Genomic DNA, 16,228 nt, shown 5'->3' with positions numbered 1-16,228 from the left:
CTGTCTTCTCTCTCTCTTTCAGATAGCTTTCACATTCCTGATGTGTGTGTTGTTCAGGAAAACTGCCCTCACCAATTTGGTTGTGTTTCTCCTCACTGTCTTTTGGGGGCTTGTGGGACTCACTACATTTTATACACAACTCCCTTCATCTGTGCAGTGGATTTTGAGTATCTGTAGCCCTTTTGCCTTCACTGCTGGAATGACCCAGGTGAGAGAAGTTAATTGGTGTACTAATGAACTTTCAAAAGAATTTGACACTTCATCACCCTTCCATAATCAACAGCCTTTCAAATTAAGAGCTTTGGTTCTAAACGATTCTACTCTAAAGCTAAATTTGAAAATGTTATTATTACATTGTACAAAAAAATGACCATCTCCCGAGGAAATGAATAAGAAACTCTTCCAAAATTTCACATCTCAGGTATATTTTCTTCTGGTTTTATTTCTGTATACAGATATTTATCTTTCTTTCCACTTCTCATAATCGAAGTATTCTGCTGGTCTGTTAAAACTTGTTGTGTAAACTTCTCTTTGAAACCTCAAATGTGACAAACTTTCAAGACATAAATACAAAGTTTAACAAATAATTATAAAGTAAATCAAAGGACTCCTGAGCTAGATCAAGAAATAGAATATTGCCACAACCTGACAGGCTCCTCTAAAGACTCCTTCTTCCTGAGCTTAAAGTTTTTATTTTATTATTATTAGTTCCAGGTGTACAAAACAATGTACTAGTTAGACATTTACACCCCTCACACAGTGATAACGTCCCTCCTCCAATCTACTACCCGTCTGACATCATATATAGCTGTTACAATTCTAATGTAGACTGTATTCCCTATGCTTTCCTCCACATCCCATGACAGTATATATATATATATATATATATATATATATATATATATATATATATATATATATATATATATATGATTATAACTGACATTCAATATTATTCAACTTCAGCTTCAGTGATCGGGCATCCACACAGTCCATGCGGAGGTTAAAGTTTTATGATAATGACTTCCTTGCTTTTTATGATCACCTAGACATGTATTTAGAAATATAATTTTTTAGTTTTGCCTATTTTCAACTTTATATAAGTGATACTGTATAAAGTGTATTTTTTAAAATCTGGCTTTTTCACTCCACATTGTTTTTAGATGTCATCCATAGTTTGTGTGTAGCTATACTGTTAAGTAATATTCTCCTGTGTCAATGTATTATTGCTTTTCTTATTGATGGACAAGAATATTTTCCAGTTTTTTACTATTATTAATAACTCTGCAAAAAATTCTTATACATATTTCCTAGTAAATGGCATTCAGTTCTGTGTGATATATATCTAGGAGTTTAATAGTGGAATCTAGAGTATATATATTTTGATCTTAATAGCTACTGCCAAATATTTTTCTAAAATGGTTGTATCAGTTCACTTTTGCACTAACAGTGTTTCAGAGTTCCAGATCTTCATCATTTCGTATTATCTGGCTTCCAAATTTTAGCCATTCTGGTAGATATGTAAAGATATAACATCATGGCATTAATTTGCATTTCCCTAATTGTCTTTTTGGACTCTCTTTTTTATAAGTTGCCAAATCCAGTTCTTTCCCCCCTTTTTTCTACTGAGTTTTCTATCTTTTTGTTATTGTTCTGTAGGAATTCCTTTTATATGCTGAGCATGAGACATTTTTCAGTTATTTGTTGCTGATGTTTTTGCTCTCTTAGTGATTCTTTTGATGAACAGAAATTCTTAATTTTGATAAAGTTCAGTTTGTAAAGTTTTTCTTTTATACAGAGTACTTTTGTGTCTACTTAAGAAATCATATGCTGAAGTAGAATAATATTGAATGTCAACTAATATATATATATATAGTCATTAAATATATATCTATACAGTCACTAACTATATATATGTAGTCACAGGAAGTAGAGTACAGTACAGGGAGTATAGTCATTGAAATTGTAACAGCTATATACAATGTCAGAGGGGTAGTAGACTTGGGGGGCGGTTATCACTTTGTGAGGGGTGTAAATGTCTAACTATTAGATTGTTTTGTACACCTGAAACTAAAAAAGTAAGACAGAAAGAAAGGAAGAAAGAAAGAAAAAGAAAGAAACCATACGTTAAGTGAAATAAGTCAGGCAGAGAAAGACAAATACCATATAATTTCACTTACATGTGGAATCTAAAAACAAGAAGCAAAACAAAACAAAACAAAAATAGACTCATAGAAACTGAGACCAAAAGGATGGTTACCAGAAGGGAGGGGGTGGGGGGTTGATGGAAAGGGGAAGGGGAATGTAGTCAATAACATTGTGATAAGTTTGCACAGTGACAGCTGATTACTAGAATTAGTGAAGTGATAACATTGTGAGGTATGAAAACTATACTGTATATCGGTAACTAATATAACCAATATAAGATTGTATACCAACCATACTTATATACTTAAATAAAAGAGAAAAAAATCATTGCCTACCCCCAGATTATGAAGATATTCTTCTACCTTTTTATTCTGGAAGCATGATTGACTCTGCTTTTATATTTAGATATAAAATCTTTTTCAAAATAACTTTTGTGTATCTATAGGTAGAGGCAATATTAATTTTTTCTATGTGAATATCCAGTTGCTTTAACTCCGTTTATTGAAAAAGCCATCCTTTCCCCAAATGAATTGCAGTGTTTCCTTTGTCACAACTCAACCAATCACATATTGGCCCATATGTCTGTCTTTGTAGTGTTGTCACATTATCTTAATTGTTTTGCTTTATAATATGTCTTCATATCTGGAAGTAATAATTCATCCACTTTATTGTCTTTTTCAAGAGGGTCATTTCTACTGTAGGTTCTTTGCAATGATGTAAATTTTAACTTACCAAGTTATACATACACATACTATGTGTGTATAAAGCTGTTGAGGTTTTAAACTTTTATTTATTTAAGTGTGTTTTTCCAGGACCCGTCAGCTCCAAGTTGTTTCAATCTAGTTGTGGAGGGCGCAGTTCACAGTGGCCCATGTGGGAATCAACTGACTAAGCTATCCAGCTGCCCCCGTTGAGATTTTAATGCAGTTGAATTTTTCAATCAATTTGGAGAAAATTGGCACTGCTTTATCATGAACATAATATATCTTCATATTAATTTTCCCTTAGTACTTGTTTTAGTTTCAGTATAGAGTCTTGCACAGTTTTGATTTATTCCAAAAGCTTTGATACTTTTGATGCCATTATAAATAGCACCTATGTTTAAGTTCTTATTTCTAAATGTGTGCCATTAACGTAAAGAGATGCAACTGATTTCTGAACATTGGCATTATACCCAGCATTATATGTAATTTTTTTCAGGGTATTATCTTGGGATTCCCTTTTATATAATCATGTTGTCTACAAATAACGATGGTTTGTTTTTTTTCCTTTTGCAGTCCTTATGCATTTATTTTTCTTGCCTACTGCCCAGATCAGAACCTCTAGTACAATGCTGACTAGGAATGAAGGCAAAGAAAAAGCTTTCAATATTTCACAATTAAGCATGATGTCTGGTGTGGGTCTTCGTACATTTAATTCACGAGATTAAGGCAGATCTCTTAGTGTGTGAAGAAACTTTTTAAAATTCTAAGCAGATATTGAAGTTTATCAAATGCTTTTTCTGCATCTGTTAGATTGACCACATTATTTTCTCCTTCAATCTATTTGATGTTGAATTGCATTGATTGATCTTTAAATGTCGACCCAGCCTTGCATTTTTTGAATAAACTCAACTTTGTCACGAAATGTTCACATTTTAACATAAATCGCAAAGTTGGATAGTGTCTAGGGTCAGGAACTGGGCTTGGGAGCTGGACTTCCTGTGTTGTGAACATTACTTATATACTTAAATATATGTGATTTTTTCTTCATCTGGTTAAGCTACTCAACGTCTTTGAGCCTCAGTTTCATCATGTGTAAAATGCAAATAGAAATATTAAGGCCTACCTCATAGAGTTATGATGGAGATTAAATGAGATACTATAAAAAGTACTTAGAACAGTGCTTAGAACTTAGTGGCTGTTATTACATGGCAAACTTATAAATCTTTATTTGCAGTAATCACTAGAAAAAGAGGTGAGTTCTTTCATCAGTATTGTAATAAGATGCTTCAAAGAATTCTTCATATGCTTTCTAAAATTTTTATCTCTTGGTTGCATAGGATAGATATTTTGCGATATTGCATTGCCTTTATGAAAGCAAGCAAATGAATTATAATTTAAATTTCTATTCTTAGAACATTGTATTTTTTAAATCAGTATTTTCTTCTAACAGTCCTTTGATGGCTGTAAAATAGAAATTGTTTCACTAATAACGTCATTATAAGAAGTTCTTGAAAAAGCTACTTAATAAAATTATAATTTTTGCTGCTATACTGAATTTTTATTTCTTTAAATACTTATTATTATTTTTGTTTGACTCAGATTATCCACCTGGATTATAATATGAATGGAGTAACTTTTCCTGACCTTTCAGGAGAGTCATATATAATGATAGCAACTTTTTCCATATTGGCTTTTGATGCTTTTTTCTACTTGGTACTGGCATTATACTTTGACAAAATCTTACCATGTAAGTAATAGTGTGTTTTTCTCTGATGTCTAAAGATATTGGTCACATTAAAGATTTTTTCTTAAGGTTATATAAATATATTTTAAAAAATGAAAAATAACAAATATTTCCCATTATAGGCTGAATGAGTTCTTTATTTCTACTTCATAATTTTAATGGTCTGAAAAAAAAACTTTCATGTAAAAACAATCATTCTTCAGACTTTAATATAATACTACACACTCTAAATATACAATGATAATTTTAATACATATTATAATTATATAGTATTAAATAATGGTACTTTTCCCCAAGGATCCCTGAAAGTGTTTTCAAAGAATGACATTTACGATTTGTATCAGAACAAGCTGGAATAAATTAGTTCTCAAGATGGTTTTGGCTAGTATAGGACCCACATACAGCAGAAGTACTTCCTAGTAAATACTTATTCTTCTCACAAGAATGTGGGGCAGACGGTAAACTAAACACAGCTAGAAAGGACCTCAGTGCAAAATAACCAGTGTCTTCCTCACTCCCCCGCCCCCTCCCATTTCTGGGAGGACCATTTTAGAAGGAGAGAGAACTATTTAAGGAAATCACAAAATGAAAATTAGAAAGTTTTCAGCATTATTCTGAAAAATTTTCATATATTCATATTTACAGAAGTGTATTACCCAGTTAGATTTCCTTTATCTTGAAAACAACCAAAAATTTCTCATAAACCCAGAATTCCTTCACATACACTAGAATTAGAATGCTTTTTCCCTTGTATATTCTTCTTATTTTTTATGTTCCTTCCACTTTGACTGTGTTTGAGGTTGTCTTATATGACTCTATATTCCTGTCTTTCTGTCACTTCTGGTCTATATCTAAAGGCTGTTAATAATAAATACTACTTCATTTTTTTCTTAATCTAGAAAATGACCATATATTCATCCTGAGAAATATAATTTCTCCATATACTTTTAATTCATGTACCGTATAGAGTTCAGTACTATGTTCAATCGCATTGCTGTGGTCAAATGATACTAAGTTTACAAATATGTTTACAGCTAATTTTATGCCATATTAAGGCTTTCCCCCAAAATATTTGGTTTTGTTCATTCTTCTAAATACCTTTTAGACTGCATTTTATTCAAACCTTTGATTTGTACTTTGTTGAAAATTCTATTCTTTACCTTTTGTGGTGTTACTGCCTTTGGATTTTTACTTTTTACTTAATTATCAAGCTTTCTTCTCAGTAATAGGAAGTTAGGAAAGAATTTTTCTAGGATGCTTCAAAGTCCTAGACATTCTGTACTACTATGAACAAGAATTCTTTACTCATTGCTTTAATGTTACTGATCCAATATTTTATTGCCTCTTGATTAATTAGATGGAAATGAAGGCCGTTATTCTCCGTTGTTTTTCCTGAACTCAGCATCTTGTTTCCAACACCAAAGAACTAAGAATAAGATCATTGAGAAAGAAATAGACCCCGAGCATCCCTCTGATGATTATTTTGAACCAATAGCTCCAGAATTCCAAGGAAGAGAGGCCATCAGGTAAATATACTTACGCTAATATATGCGTGGAAGGCTAATGAATTATTAACCAACAGCTACAGAGGGAGCCTGAGGCAAAATATGGAAGAAGTCATTTGTTTTTGTTAACATCATTTTGAACTCTCCCATGGCCATCACTGCCAATGTTTCCTAACTGCTGCTTGAAAGGAAAATGCACTTTGCTTAGCTCCACACACTGTGACCACATCCCTCTCTATCTTGTTCCCCTCCTTGTTTCTGACTCTTGCCCCCACCTCTCTTTTATACTCTCTCTCTTCTTTCTCTGAATCCCTTTCTCCATAGTTTCATCTGGCAGATATAGTATGATGGAAGAAGTAAGAAATTTGGAATCAAATTCTAAAATCTTCATACCACACTTTTTCCTCTCATTTCATGTGCAATCTTAGAAAACAGGTAAGTTGCTCTGAGTCTTGGCGTTCTCTCTGAAACAAGAATAATATCTACTTTGTAGTGTTATTTGTTATAGGTTCATATGAGGAGCTCTTAAAATGTCTATACTCTCAGACCTCACCTCCAGTGATTCTAACTCAGGAGGTGTGGGCTTGAACGCCAGTATCTGGATTTTATAGAGCTCTGTAGATTTTTCTAATATGCACTCAAGTTAAAGAATTGGAGAGTTTCAAATATTCACCTTTTATTTATTAACAGATAGTCCTATAGTGTTTACCATGTACCACCACACATTTAATTCTCCCGAAAAGCTCATGAGACAGACACTTCTGTTTTGCGCATTTAGCAAATGAGGAAATTGAAGTACTGAAAGGTTAAGTCTCTTGCTCAATGTCACACCCTCATAACTAGGAAGCTGGATTGCAATCCCATCATTCTCCAGAGTCTATGCTTGTAACCTCTGGCTATTGTAGAGACATCAGAAGGCAAAGCAAAGTGAATAAACTGGAACTATAGCTAGGAAGTGAAACACTTCTCTAAAAGGAGCAGAGAGTGAACTCATGTACCCCAGCTTCTTCCTTCTAATTCTAACCCCATTTTCTGTTAAACTATCTGAGGGGCAATAGCCACCCTCCACCCCAGCTCCATGGAAAACATCTGTCCAAAACAGAAAGGACGAGTGAGGAATAATTCCCCCAAACTCCATTCCAATGGCTTCAGTCCCTCTTTCCCAGTGGAGAACACACACACACAAAAATCACAGTATTATTCAAGTTATAATAATTTTCAGATTCAATCTTCGAAGAGAGTCTTAGGGTTAGTTACACAGAGTGAAAAATGGTCTTTGTTCTACTGTGAAGGACAGAAAAGTGAAATGTTCTCACCCAAGCAGCCCTTATCCAGCCGTGCAGTGTTGATTCTAGACATCCTTTCTCTTAGTCTAGACTCTTCACTAACGTGGAGGTCTGGGGCCACTGACAACCCAGAAAAGTCGCCTGATCCAAAGCTTATTCATTAAAGTTTTTGGCTCCATTGTGGGACACATCACCCTAGATCCACACCCAGGTAGCAAAATAGGCTTAGGGGCCTATCAGCACAGCTCTTTAGTGACAAGATCTGCACACTCAGTTACAAACAGGTTCTGGGGCTGCGAGGCTGCCTCAAATTGCCCTTTTCCCACTCAACATTAGATGCTATTCCCAGTGCACAAGTCTCGTCTTCTTCTTTCTTCACAGCCACCTTTTCTTAGAAACGTGGTTGCTCTTTCCCATCACTAGGTAAGTGTCAGATCTACCCCAATCAGTCCCAACGTGTGAGTTTGATTTTGTACGGACATAGAAGGTACTAAGACATGAATTCCTTTTTTTCAGGCAGTCTCTGCTTTATATACTAATGACTGCTTCCTTTTCTCATTGCATCCATTTAGCTACAGGTATCAGGAAGTATGGAGGAAAGCTTGCAGAGTTGACTGCGTCTGTCTAGGATTGTTCATGATCTGTACCATTTTTATTTCTGTGTTGGCTAAGTAACCACCCCTTTTGTCATTTCAGAATCAGAAATGTTAAAAAAGAATACAAAGAGAAGTCTGGGAAAGTAGAAGCATTGAAAGGTAAAGAAAAACATTTCATTGTTTTATTGACTTATTTCAAAAAATGGGAAAAATTCAATGTGAAAAATTAGAAAATATAAATAAGCAAAACAGGAAAAGAAAAGAAGAGGACAGTCTAACTCCACCACCTGGAAATTAACCATGATTGAAAACTGAATGTAAAATTCTTCTGGATGTTTTGTGAATCTGTTAATCTACGAAAATGGGATCAGACGATGAAAAATGCAATTTCGCTTTGTTTTTTAAGACGAATTTGCTATAAGGAATATTATATTTTATTTGCACTATGAGGAAAGAACATCTAGACTTAAAATTGGTAAAATTTTTCATACTAGCCAGGAAATGCATGCAGTTTACATGTACTGGTGGGAGTAACTAAAACAAGATGAGTAAGACCATTGACCAAGAATTAAATTTCACAAGTCAATTTCCTGTGAGAAACATAGTCTGTAGTTTGGAATGAACCAACATACTTGATACTAAATATTCTAACAAATATAATTTTTTATAACAAATATTTAAGTAAGCATCAAAGTTAGTGGCTACATTTTATAGAGGACAGCTTGCTTTTATTAATAGTGATTTTTAAGGAGGAATGTAAATTATTTTTAGAAGAGACAGAAGCCTTAAAAGTTAAAAAGGAAGAGCTATAGATCCTCCCTAAGGTCAAGAGTTCTCTGCCCATTGTGTTTAAATTGTTTAAATTTCTAGCAAATGTAGCATCCTTTAACTCAGTCTTCCTTATTCCTTTGAGATTAGGTCTTTCTTTGAGAAATTCATGTACTTGTATCAGGAAGTTTATTCTCACTCCAGGTTTTTCTCATCAAATACCATGTAGATCGGTGGTTTCTTCCTTTAATTTTAATTTTAATTCCTTTAATTTTTTTAACGTTAGCCAAGGCTATTTTGAAGTATTTTAAAATTTATTATTTCAATTTCCAGAGCATATTAGGAGCTACTTTTGCACTCATCAATAACCGTGAACATCTTTTTATGTCTAAACGTGTTCAACTTCTGCAAGGATTTCTTCTATTTTTAAAAGTAGCAGCACCTTAACAAAATTAGAAGTAGTGAACATCCATGCATAAAAAAATACATGAAACAACAACTTGGAGTTGCCCTTTGGGAAGTAAGAATAGGAGACGCACTCTGTCAGCCTTCTCTTCATGCAGCCAGTTCCGGTGGCAACTTTGGAACTCCTTTGGGAACACGCCTGTGAAATCCCTTACCTACTGCCTGTTTTTCAAGGGCTAAATAGAATTCCATTGTATGGATACCGTGACTGACTTATCTAGCACACTAGTGTATGAAATTCGGTTTGTTTCCAATATTTTCACCATCTAAAAAAAACACTATAATGAACATTCTTGTTTAACCTTTGTAAAGGTCATTCTTTCTTGAATGTAAATTTCTAGAAGCAGAATTATTCAAAGGGACCTCTTTTTTAAGTTTCTTGATTCATACTTCAAACCATTTCCCTTCCATGTTATAAAAATTCATACTCCCACAAGCAATAATTAATAGTAATAGCAACAAACACTTCAGGTTTATTGCATACTTACTTGGTGTGTGATGGAACAGTGCTGTCATTTTCTTGGTCTTTTAATCCAATGAGATAAACATTATCTCTCTCATTTTGCAGATGAGGAAACTGAGGTTTGTATGACTTTTTAGCCAGTTAATATGGATCAGTTCCAGGGTATTAGCATCATTTTTCTCTTATCCTTGAAAACACATTTCCCCCCATTTAAAACCAAAAGTAAACATAAGATGTGTTAATGTGCTTGTTTAGTTGTCCCAATATTGATGAATTTGAAAGGTCGTTTCATTGATCTTTATTTTTCAAGTTTACTCTGGTCCATTTTAGGCTTTAGTTCTATCCCACTGGTCAGTGTATCCTGGACCCATAACATATTATTTTAATTATTATAGTTCTGCGATGTATTTTAATATTATGTAGCTAAGAATTAATGTCATGCTATTCTTTAATTTTCTTAATTATTTGAGTTTATTCAAATGATATTTATAATCTTTTAGTCAAATTATAAGTAAGGATTGAATTACAATAAAAGTTTTTCTTTACATATAATAATTATTACTAGCACACTTAGTAGCTGAGTAAACCAAACCTTATAGAGTTTAGTTTATCTGAGATCATCTAGATAAAAAAAAAATGGATGAACTGGAATTTAGTCTGGTCATTAATTAATTTCAATAATGTTTGAAAGTAGCTCACATAATTTAATTGAAAAGACCTGATCTTTTAAATAATGTGTATTGTAAGAGTCTTAAGAATTTCATCATACATTGTCCAACCGCTTTCCATAATAGAGTTTGATTTTCACTTGGTGGTAGGGCATACAAACAAAATATAATAAAAGATTCTTAACTAAATGATTTTTCTACTGACATGTAAATGCAAAAAGTTTATAATGAAAGAATTGAAAAATAGGCATGGGGGAAATATGAATTTTTGGTGAATATATTTTAGAAGGCAATTAATGCCATGGAAAATGTTTATTATTTAATATTTTAGGAGATAGGCTAGAAAAGAAGAGAGGATGATCAAAGTTTGTAAATATATATTTACATATTTATATATGCATATGCCTATACACTAAAGGTAAGTGTATTATAACTTTAATATTTGGAATTATAGTTAATTTTATCTTCTTAAGTGACTGTCAAATATTTTGTAGTAAGCATGTTTTTTAGCAACCAAATAATATTGAATATTATATTTTAAAACTATTAAAATGTCTCAGAACACACATAAATTTTCTTGTTTTATCTTTAGAACCAGCCCTGTCTAATTGCCTGTTATTTATAATGTTAATATTTTATTCTAAAAACAGGCTTGCTCTTTGACATATATGAAGGTCAAATCACAGCAATTGTGGGCCATAGTGGAGCTGGCAAATCTTCATTACTAAACATCCTTAATGGGTTGTCTGTTCCAACGGAAGGTGAGCAAAAAGAAATTTCTTGGAGGCAAGATATCTGATAATAGAATGAGGCCATATGTAGCCTTCTTCATTTTAACGTTTACATTTAACTGCTTATGACAAAATAATGTTTTTTATCTAAAGTTATTTATCAGAACAATATGATTTTGAATATATTTGATACTTTCCAAGTTTTTATGAAAATCCTTATTTTCATTCCATTACTATGTGATATTCCAGGGGAACTATCCACTACACCAAGCATTTATGGTAAGAATAATTAGTCATCATCAATAAGTTACGGAGTCATCATTTTAGATGTTTGTGTACATATGCCAGTATTTTCCTGAAGATCTCCAAGCATTAATAAAATATATTACCTTGCCAATGATAAATAATTTTTCTCTTCTCTTTTTAGGATCAGTTACCATCTACAGTAAAAATCTCTCTGAAATGCAAGACTTGGAGGAAATCAGGAAGATAATTGGTGTTTGTCCTCAGTTCAACGTTCAATTTGACATCCTCACTGTGAAGGAAAATCTCAGGCTGTTTGCTAAAATAAAAGGGATTCTGCCACAGGAGGTGGAACCAGAGGTAGATGGACCTGCTTGGATCAGTTCAACTGCCAGCCATTTGCCAAGTTAAATCACGACCACGGAATTCCCCTCCGTGACTTACCTGTCCTTTTGTGAATAAAATTTAGACATTGAGGTCCTATGAAAATGATCCACTGCTGTAACCACTAAAATTGCCTAATATGAATCATTTTGGATGTTAAGCTTTGTGTATTTTCCTATGTAGGTACAGAGAATTTTATTGGAGTTGGACATGCAAAACATTCAGGATAACCTTGCTGGACATTTAAGCAAAGGACAGAAAAGAAAGCTGACCTTTGGGATTGCCATTTTAGGAGACCCTCAAGTAAGTGCCATGGAGCACGTGAATGGATGCAGATTGAGTATCAGTAAAAAGTCAAGCTCTTCTTTTACCACTAAAAGTAGCAGAGCTTTTTGGAACGTGTCAAGAGAGAATGTGCTATGTTTAATTGTGAATATAAATCCACTGGACATCAATGGTTGGATGGTTATGATGATATTTTCAGTTTTTATTGTTATCCATGGTGTCATCTGGAGACAGTTAACATGGGAGACAGACATGTTTTATATGTCATCATCCTCTGTAGGTTTTACTACTAGATGAACCAACTACTGGACTGGATCCCTTTTCAAGGCATCAAGTATGGAACCTCCTCAAGGAGCGGAAGGCAGACCGTGTGACCCTCTTGAGTACCAATTTCATGGATGAGGCTGACATCCTGGCTGGTAATTATTGGTTTTATCTTAGTATTATAATAAAGAATTTGGGAAATAATTATTCCCAGGGCAAGAGCCCTTCTCTCAGTGCCTGTGCCTCTATCACACAGCCATCTGGGGGACGATAGGAGGCTAGTCCCACAGCAGAATTCCTCGCGGACAGTTTATTTGCTAGATTTTGACACAAATAAAAAAATGTGAGTTTTTTTTTCCAGATCAGCTTTCGATTAGTGTAAACATCCAAATCTTCTGTAATATATATTTGGTTGAAAAACATCCACTCATTCTTTAGCATTCAGAGTAAAAAAATACCTAGGGAATTTCTGTTTTTTTGTTTTGTTTTGTTTCGTTTTTAAGTATTGGCACTAAAATGAACTGGAATTCATAAGCTCATTTTAAATGCATCAATTTTAATGTGTCTTTCAAAATTCTAAATGGACATTAGATATAGCAGTGCTCCACCGGACGCTTCTCTGGAAATCTGAACCTTGGCTCCTTAGCTATATTTTCTAGAGAGGGAAGAAATGACCCCTGTTAATCATTTCTGTCTTGCTTCTTTTTACTCAGACAGAAAAGTGATCGTGTCCAATGGGAGATTGAAGTGTGCAGGCTCTTCTGTCTTTTTGAAGAGAAAATGGGGTCTTGGATATCACTTAAGGTAAAGACTTTGGGGGTAGATTTGAACATATATATAAATGTACACACACACACACACACACACACACACACACACACACACACACACACACACACACACATGCCATGTTTCCCCGAAAATAAGACCTTGCCGGACCATCAGCTCTAATGTGTCTTTTGGAGCAAAAATTAAGATAAGACCTGGTCTTTAGTAGAATACACACACATACGTATACATGTTTCCCTGAAAATAATATAATACACACACGTAATACACACACATACATGTTTCCCCGAAAATAAGACCTACCCAGACCATCAGCTCTAATGTGTCTTTTGGAGCAAAAATTAGCATAAGACCTGGTCTTACTTTAGTATAATACACACACATACATATACAAGAATATTAATATAAGACCTGGTATTATGTTATGTTATGGTGTTATGTTATATTATATAAGACCGGGTCTTATATTATACTAAAGACCAGGTCTTATATTAATTTTTGCTCCAAAAGACACATTAGAGCTGATGGTCCAGCGAGGTCTTATTTTCGGGGAAACACGGTGTATATATATATATATATATATATATACACATACACACACACACATATATTCAATATATATATTTTTTTTCAATACTAGTATATCAAAAAGGTAGACAATTATGAGAGAGAATTGGCCATAAGGTTTATCTCTGCCAAGTTATATTGATCAATGTCTCCCAAATGCTTTTCTTACATTCCTGCCTCGCTGTGATATGCAAAAATTTTACATGATAAGCCCGGGCCAACAGATCACAGTAGGGTTACTTCATGGACCACTTTCCAGGCAGCTACTCTGCTCAGCCTAAACTTATACCGTCTTTCCACCCACCATTTTCCTCAGCTGATCCATATAATCCTGCAACATATTTTTGTTTTCATTCTTTCATAGGGCACAAAATCAAATACTTTCAGAAGCTAGTATCAAAAGTGGCAGAGAAAGTATGTTCAGGCAAAAATAATTAAAAACAAAACTCTGGTCAAACAAAACATACATGTTGGCCAAATTTCCCTATTAGCCACTAATTTCTAATATCTACACGGTTTGTTGTAGTAATTATTGTCTCTAAGAAGCCTCTTTTGCCTAATAATCTCACCTTCGGTTTCTCTTTCTACTTGATATATATATACACACACATATATATGTATCTGTGTATATATATATATGTACACATATACATACATATATATATATGTATATACACTTTAAATTCCATTATGTATTTGTTTGTATATTTGTAGTTGTTCTGAGTTTATATACCTTCTCCGTATAGATCAGATTTTTCAAACCTATGGCATTATTAGTATTAGTATTATTTACTAACTTTGTTTCCTAAAGCCAAGTAAATTAGTACTCAAAAGCTAGATAATTCAATAAAAGCTCTTCTTTTCTGACAGCACTGGAAAAAACACAAATGAATTGTCTTTTCTCTTAAACATTAGTGTGTACAGAAATGAAACATGTGATCCAGAAAATATAACATCCTTCATTAATCATCACATCCCTGATGCTAAATTAAGAACAGAAAGCAAAGAAAAGCTTGTGTATACTTTGCCTGTGGAAAGGACAAATAAATTTCCAGGTAACATAAATATGATTACAATGGAATGAAATTTGGGAACAAGTGTTCCCATTATTATTACAACTTTCATTGTTTATGGACTGGGATTTTTGTGCTAGGTTGCGTTCCCTAAGAAGCAGGACTTGAGATGCAGATTTTAGTGCAATTTGTTTGGTAATTGTTTGGTAGAATCACCAGTTCGGGATGGGGACATGAGAAAGGGGAGGGAAGGAAGCCAGAGGGGGTTCGCATTATCGAGCAGGTTATCGCAATAAGCAATTAAGGTGTAATTTATATCTCTGGGAGAAACATATGAATAAATGAGGGGCTCAAAGTTATGTCACCAGAGGGGTGAAAAAGCTGGGGTGTTTATTTGCCACTTCTTATCCATCACTGGTTAAGAGATGTTTCTGGGAACATTAATTTTCTGACCCACCTGGCCTGTGCTCAACATGAGCTTAGCATACTTTAGAGCCCAGAAAAAAATGCCCTCAGGTCGGTGTTTGTAATAAGCAGATTTGCTGTGTATGGATAGGTGAGTGCAGGAGAGGTGAGAGTGGGGCATAAAGGTGTCTGTTACAGGTTCGTTTTTATACTTTAATCTAATTGAGTATGTAGTATGTATTCCACAGAGAAAAATGTAGTTTATTTATTCTACAGAAGAGTTCACTTTGGGTTTCCTGACTGCTGGGTAGTGGCACTAACGTAGGCTTCATTTTGTAAGTGATCCTAAAAAGCACTAACTCTTTGGACATTGCTTACTATGAGTCAGGCCCTGTTCTAATGGTTTTATATATATATCCACTCATTTAGTCCTCATATCTGTTCTATGAGGTGAATGCTATGATGAAATGTATGTCAGTCTTTTCTGATTTAAACAGCTTCCTTTTCATGTAAACATTTAGCTTATTACAGGCTAAACTCCCTACAAGCCTGATTTAAACAGACTCTTTTGAATGATTCAGATGACAATTTGGCAAACCTTCAGGAATTCAGATTTAGTCCCATCCCTAAATATGGCAGCTCTCTCTGTCCTAGTAGTAGCATGGAAGATGGGCTATACTATGTTGTTCTCTTCTTGGACTAATGTCCAATGAGGTGCAATGAGCCCACCTTCTTTTCTGGTAGGGGAAGGAGAATAATGAGGTATATGCCGACACCATCACAAGAATACGAGTATGTCACTTAGCCAGAGTCCCCGATGTTGATGTGCCAGCCCATGGCAGCCTCCCTACACATACCCAGGCCTCTCCAAGTCCAATGACATACTTATGTCCTTGTAGGACATAAGGGGCCTCCCAGGTCCCCTGCTGCCACGTGCGGGCCCTGGGGAAACACAATGCTGCTGCAACCTCAGTACTCATCTAATTCTTCCCAGTCATGTTGCTGGCCCGTCACCCCACCCATGTAGAAAGTGGCATGTGAAAAGCTTCTAAAGAAGCTCGCATCCTCATCCAAGTATCCACCATGGAAGATATACGCAATAAATGTTTATTGGGAACCTGTTATATAAAAGGCACTGCTCAAAGTTCTAAGGATAGAGAATTAAACAAGACTTATGAGTTCCCACCTTCACAGAACCTA

General features: G+C 34.3%; 1 protein-coding gene across 5 annotated transcripts in view; it reads left to right on the top strand.

Moving 5' to 3' along the window:
- The window catches only part of ABCA6 (ATP binding cassette subfamily A member 6), a 70,908-nt gene that overhangs the window by 24,421 nt on the left and 30,259 nt on the right, over positions 1 to 16,228 (top strand). For 4 of the 5 annotated variants that reach the window (XM_033091555.1, XM_033091556.1, XM_033091554.1 and 1 more), the window contains 10 exons: positions 23 to 208; positions 4,452 to 4,599; positions 5,954 to 6,122; positions 8,084 to 8,142; positions 10,998 to 11,108; positions 11,506 to 11,681; positions 11,889 to 12,008; positions 12,271 to 12,409; positions 12,968 to 13,058; positions 14,526 to 14,665. In XM_033091555.1, coding sequence (XP_032947446.1) covers positions 23 to 208; positions 4,452 to 4,599; positions 5,954 to 6,122; positions 8,084 to 8,142; positions 10,998 to 11,108; positions 11,506 to 11,681; positions 11,889 to 12,008; positions 12,271 to 12,409; positions 12,968 to 13,058; positions 14,526 to 14,665 — 1,339 coding nt within the window. The remainder of the gene's footprint in view (positions 1 to 22; positions 209 to 4,451; positions 4,600 to 5,953; positions 6,123 to 8,083; positions 8,143 to 10,997; positions 11,109 to 11,505; positions 11,682 to 11,888; positions 12,009 to 12,270; positions 12,410 to 12,967; positions 13,059 to 14,525; positions 14,666 to 16,228) is intronic. The other variant, XM_033091558.1, reaches the window with a different exon arrangement.

Source organism: Rhinolophus ferrumequinum, chromosome 21, assembly GCF_004115265.2.
Source record: "Rhinolophus ferrumequinum isolate MPI-CBG mRhiFer1 chromosome 21, mRhiFer1_v1.p, whole genome shotgun sequence".
NCBI lineage: Eukaryota > Metazoa > Chordata > Mammalia > Chiroptera > Rhinolophidae > Rhinolophus > Rhinolophus ferrumequinum.
The sequence above is the reverse complement of the archived record's forward strand: the minus strand, read 5'-3'. Positions and strand labels throughout refer to the sequence as shown.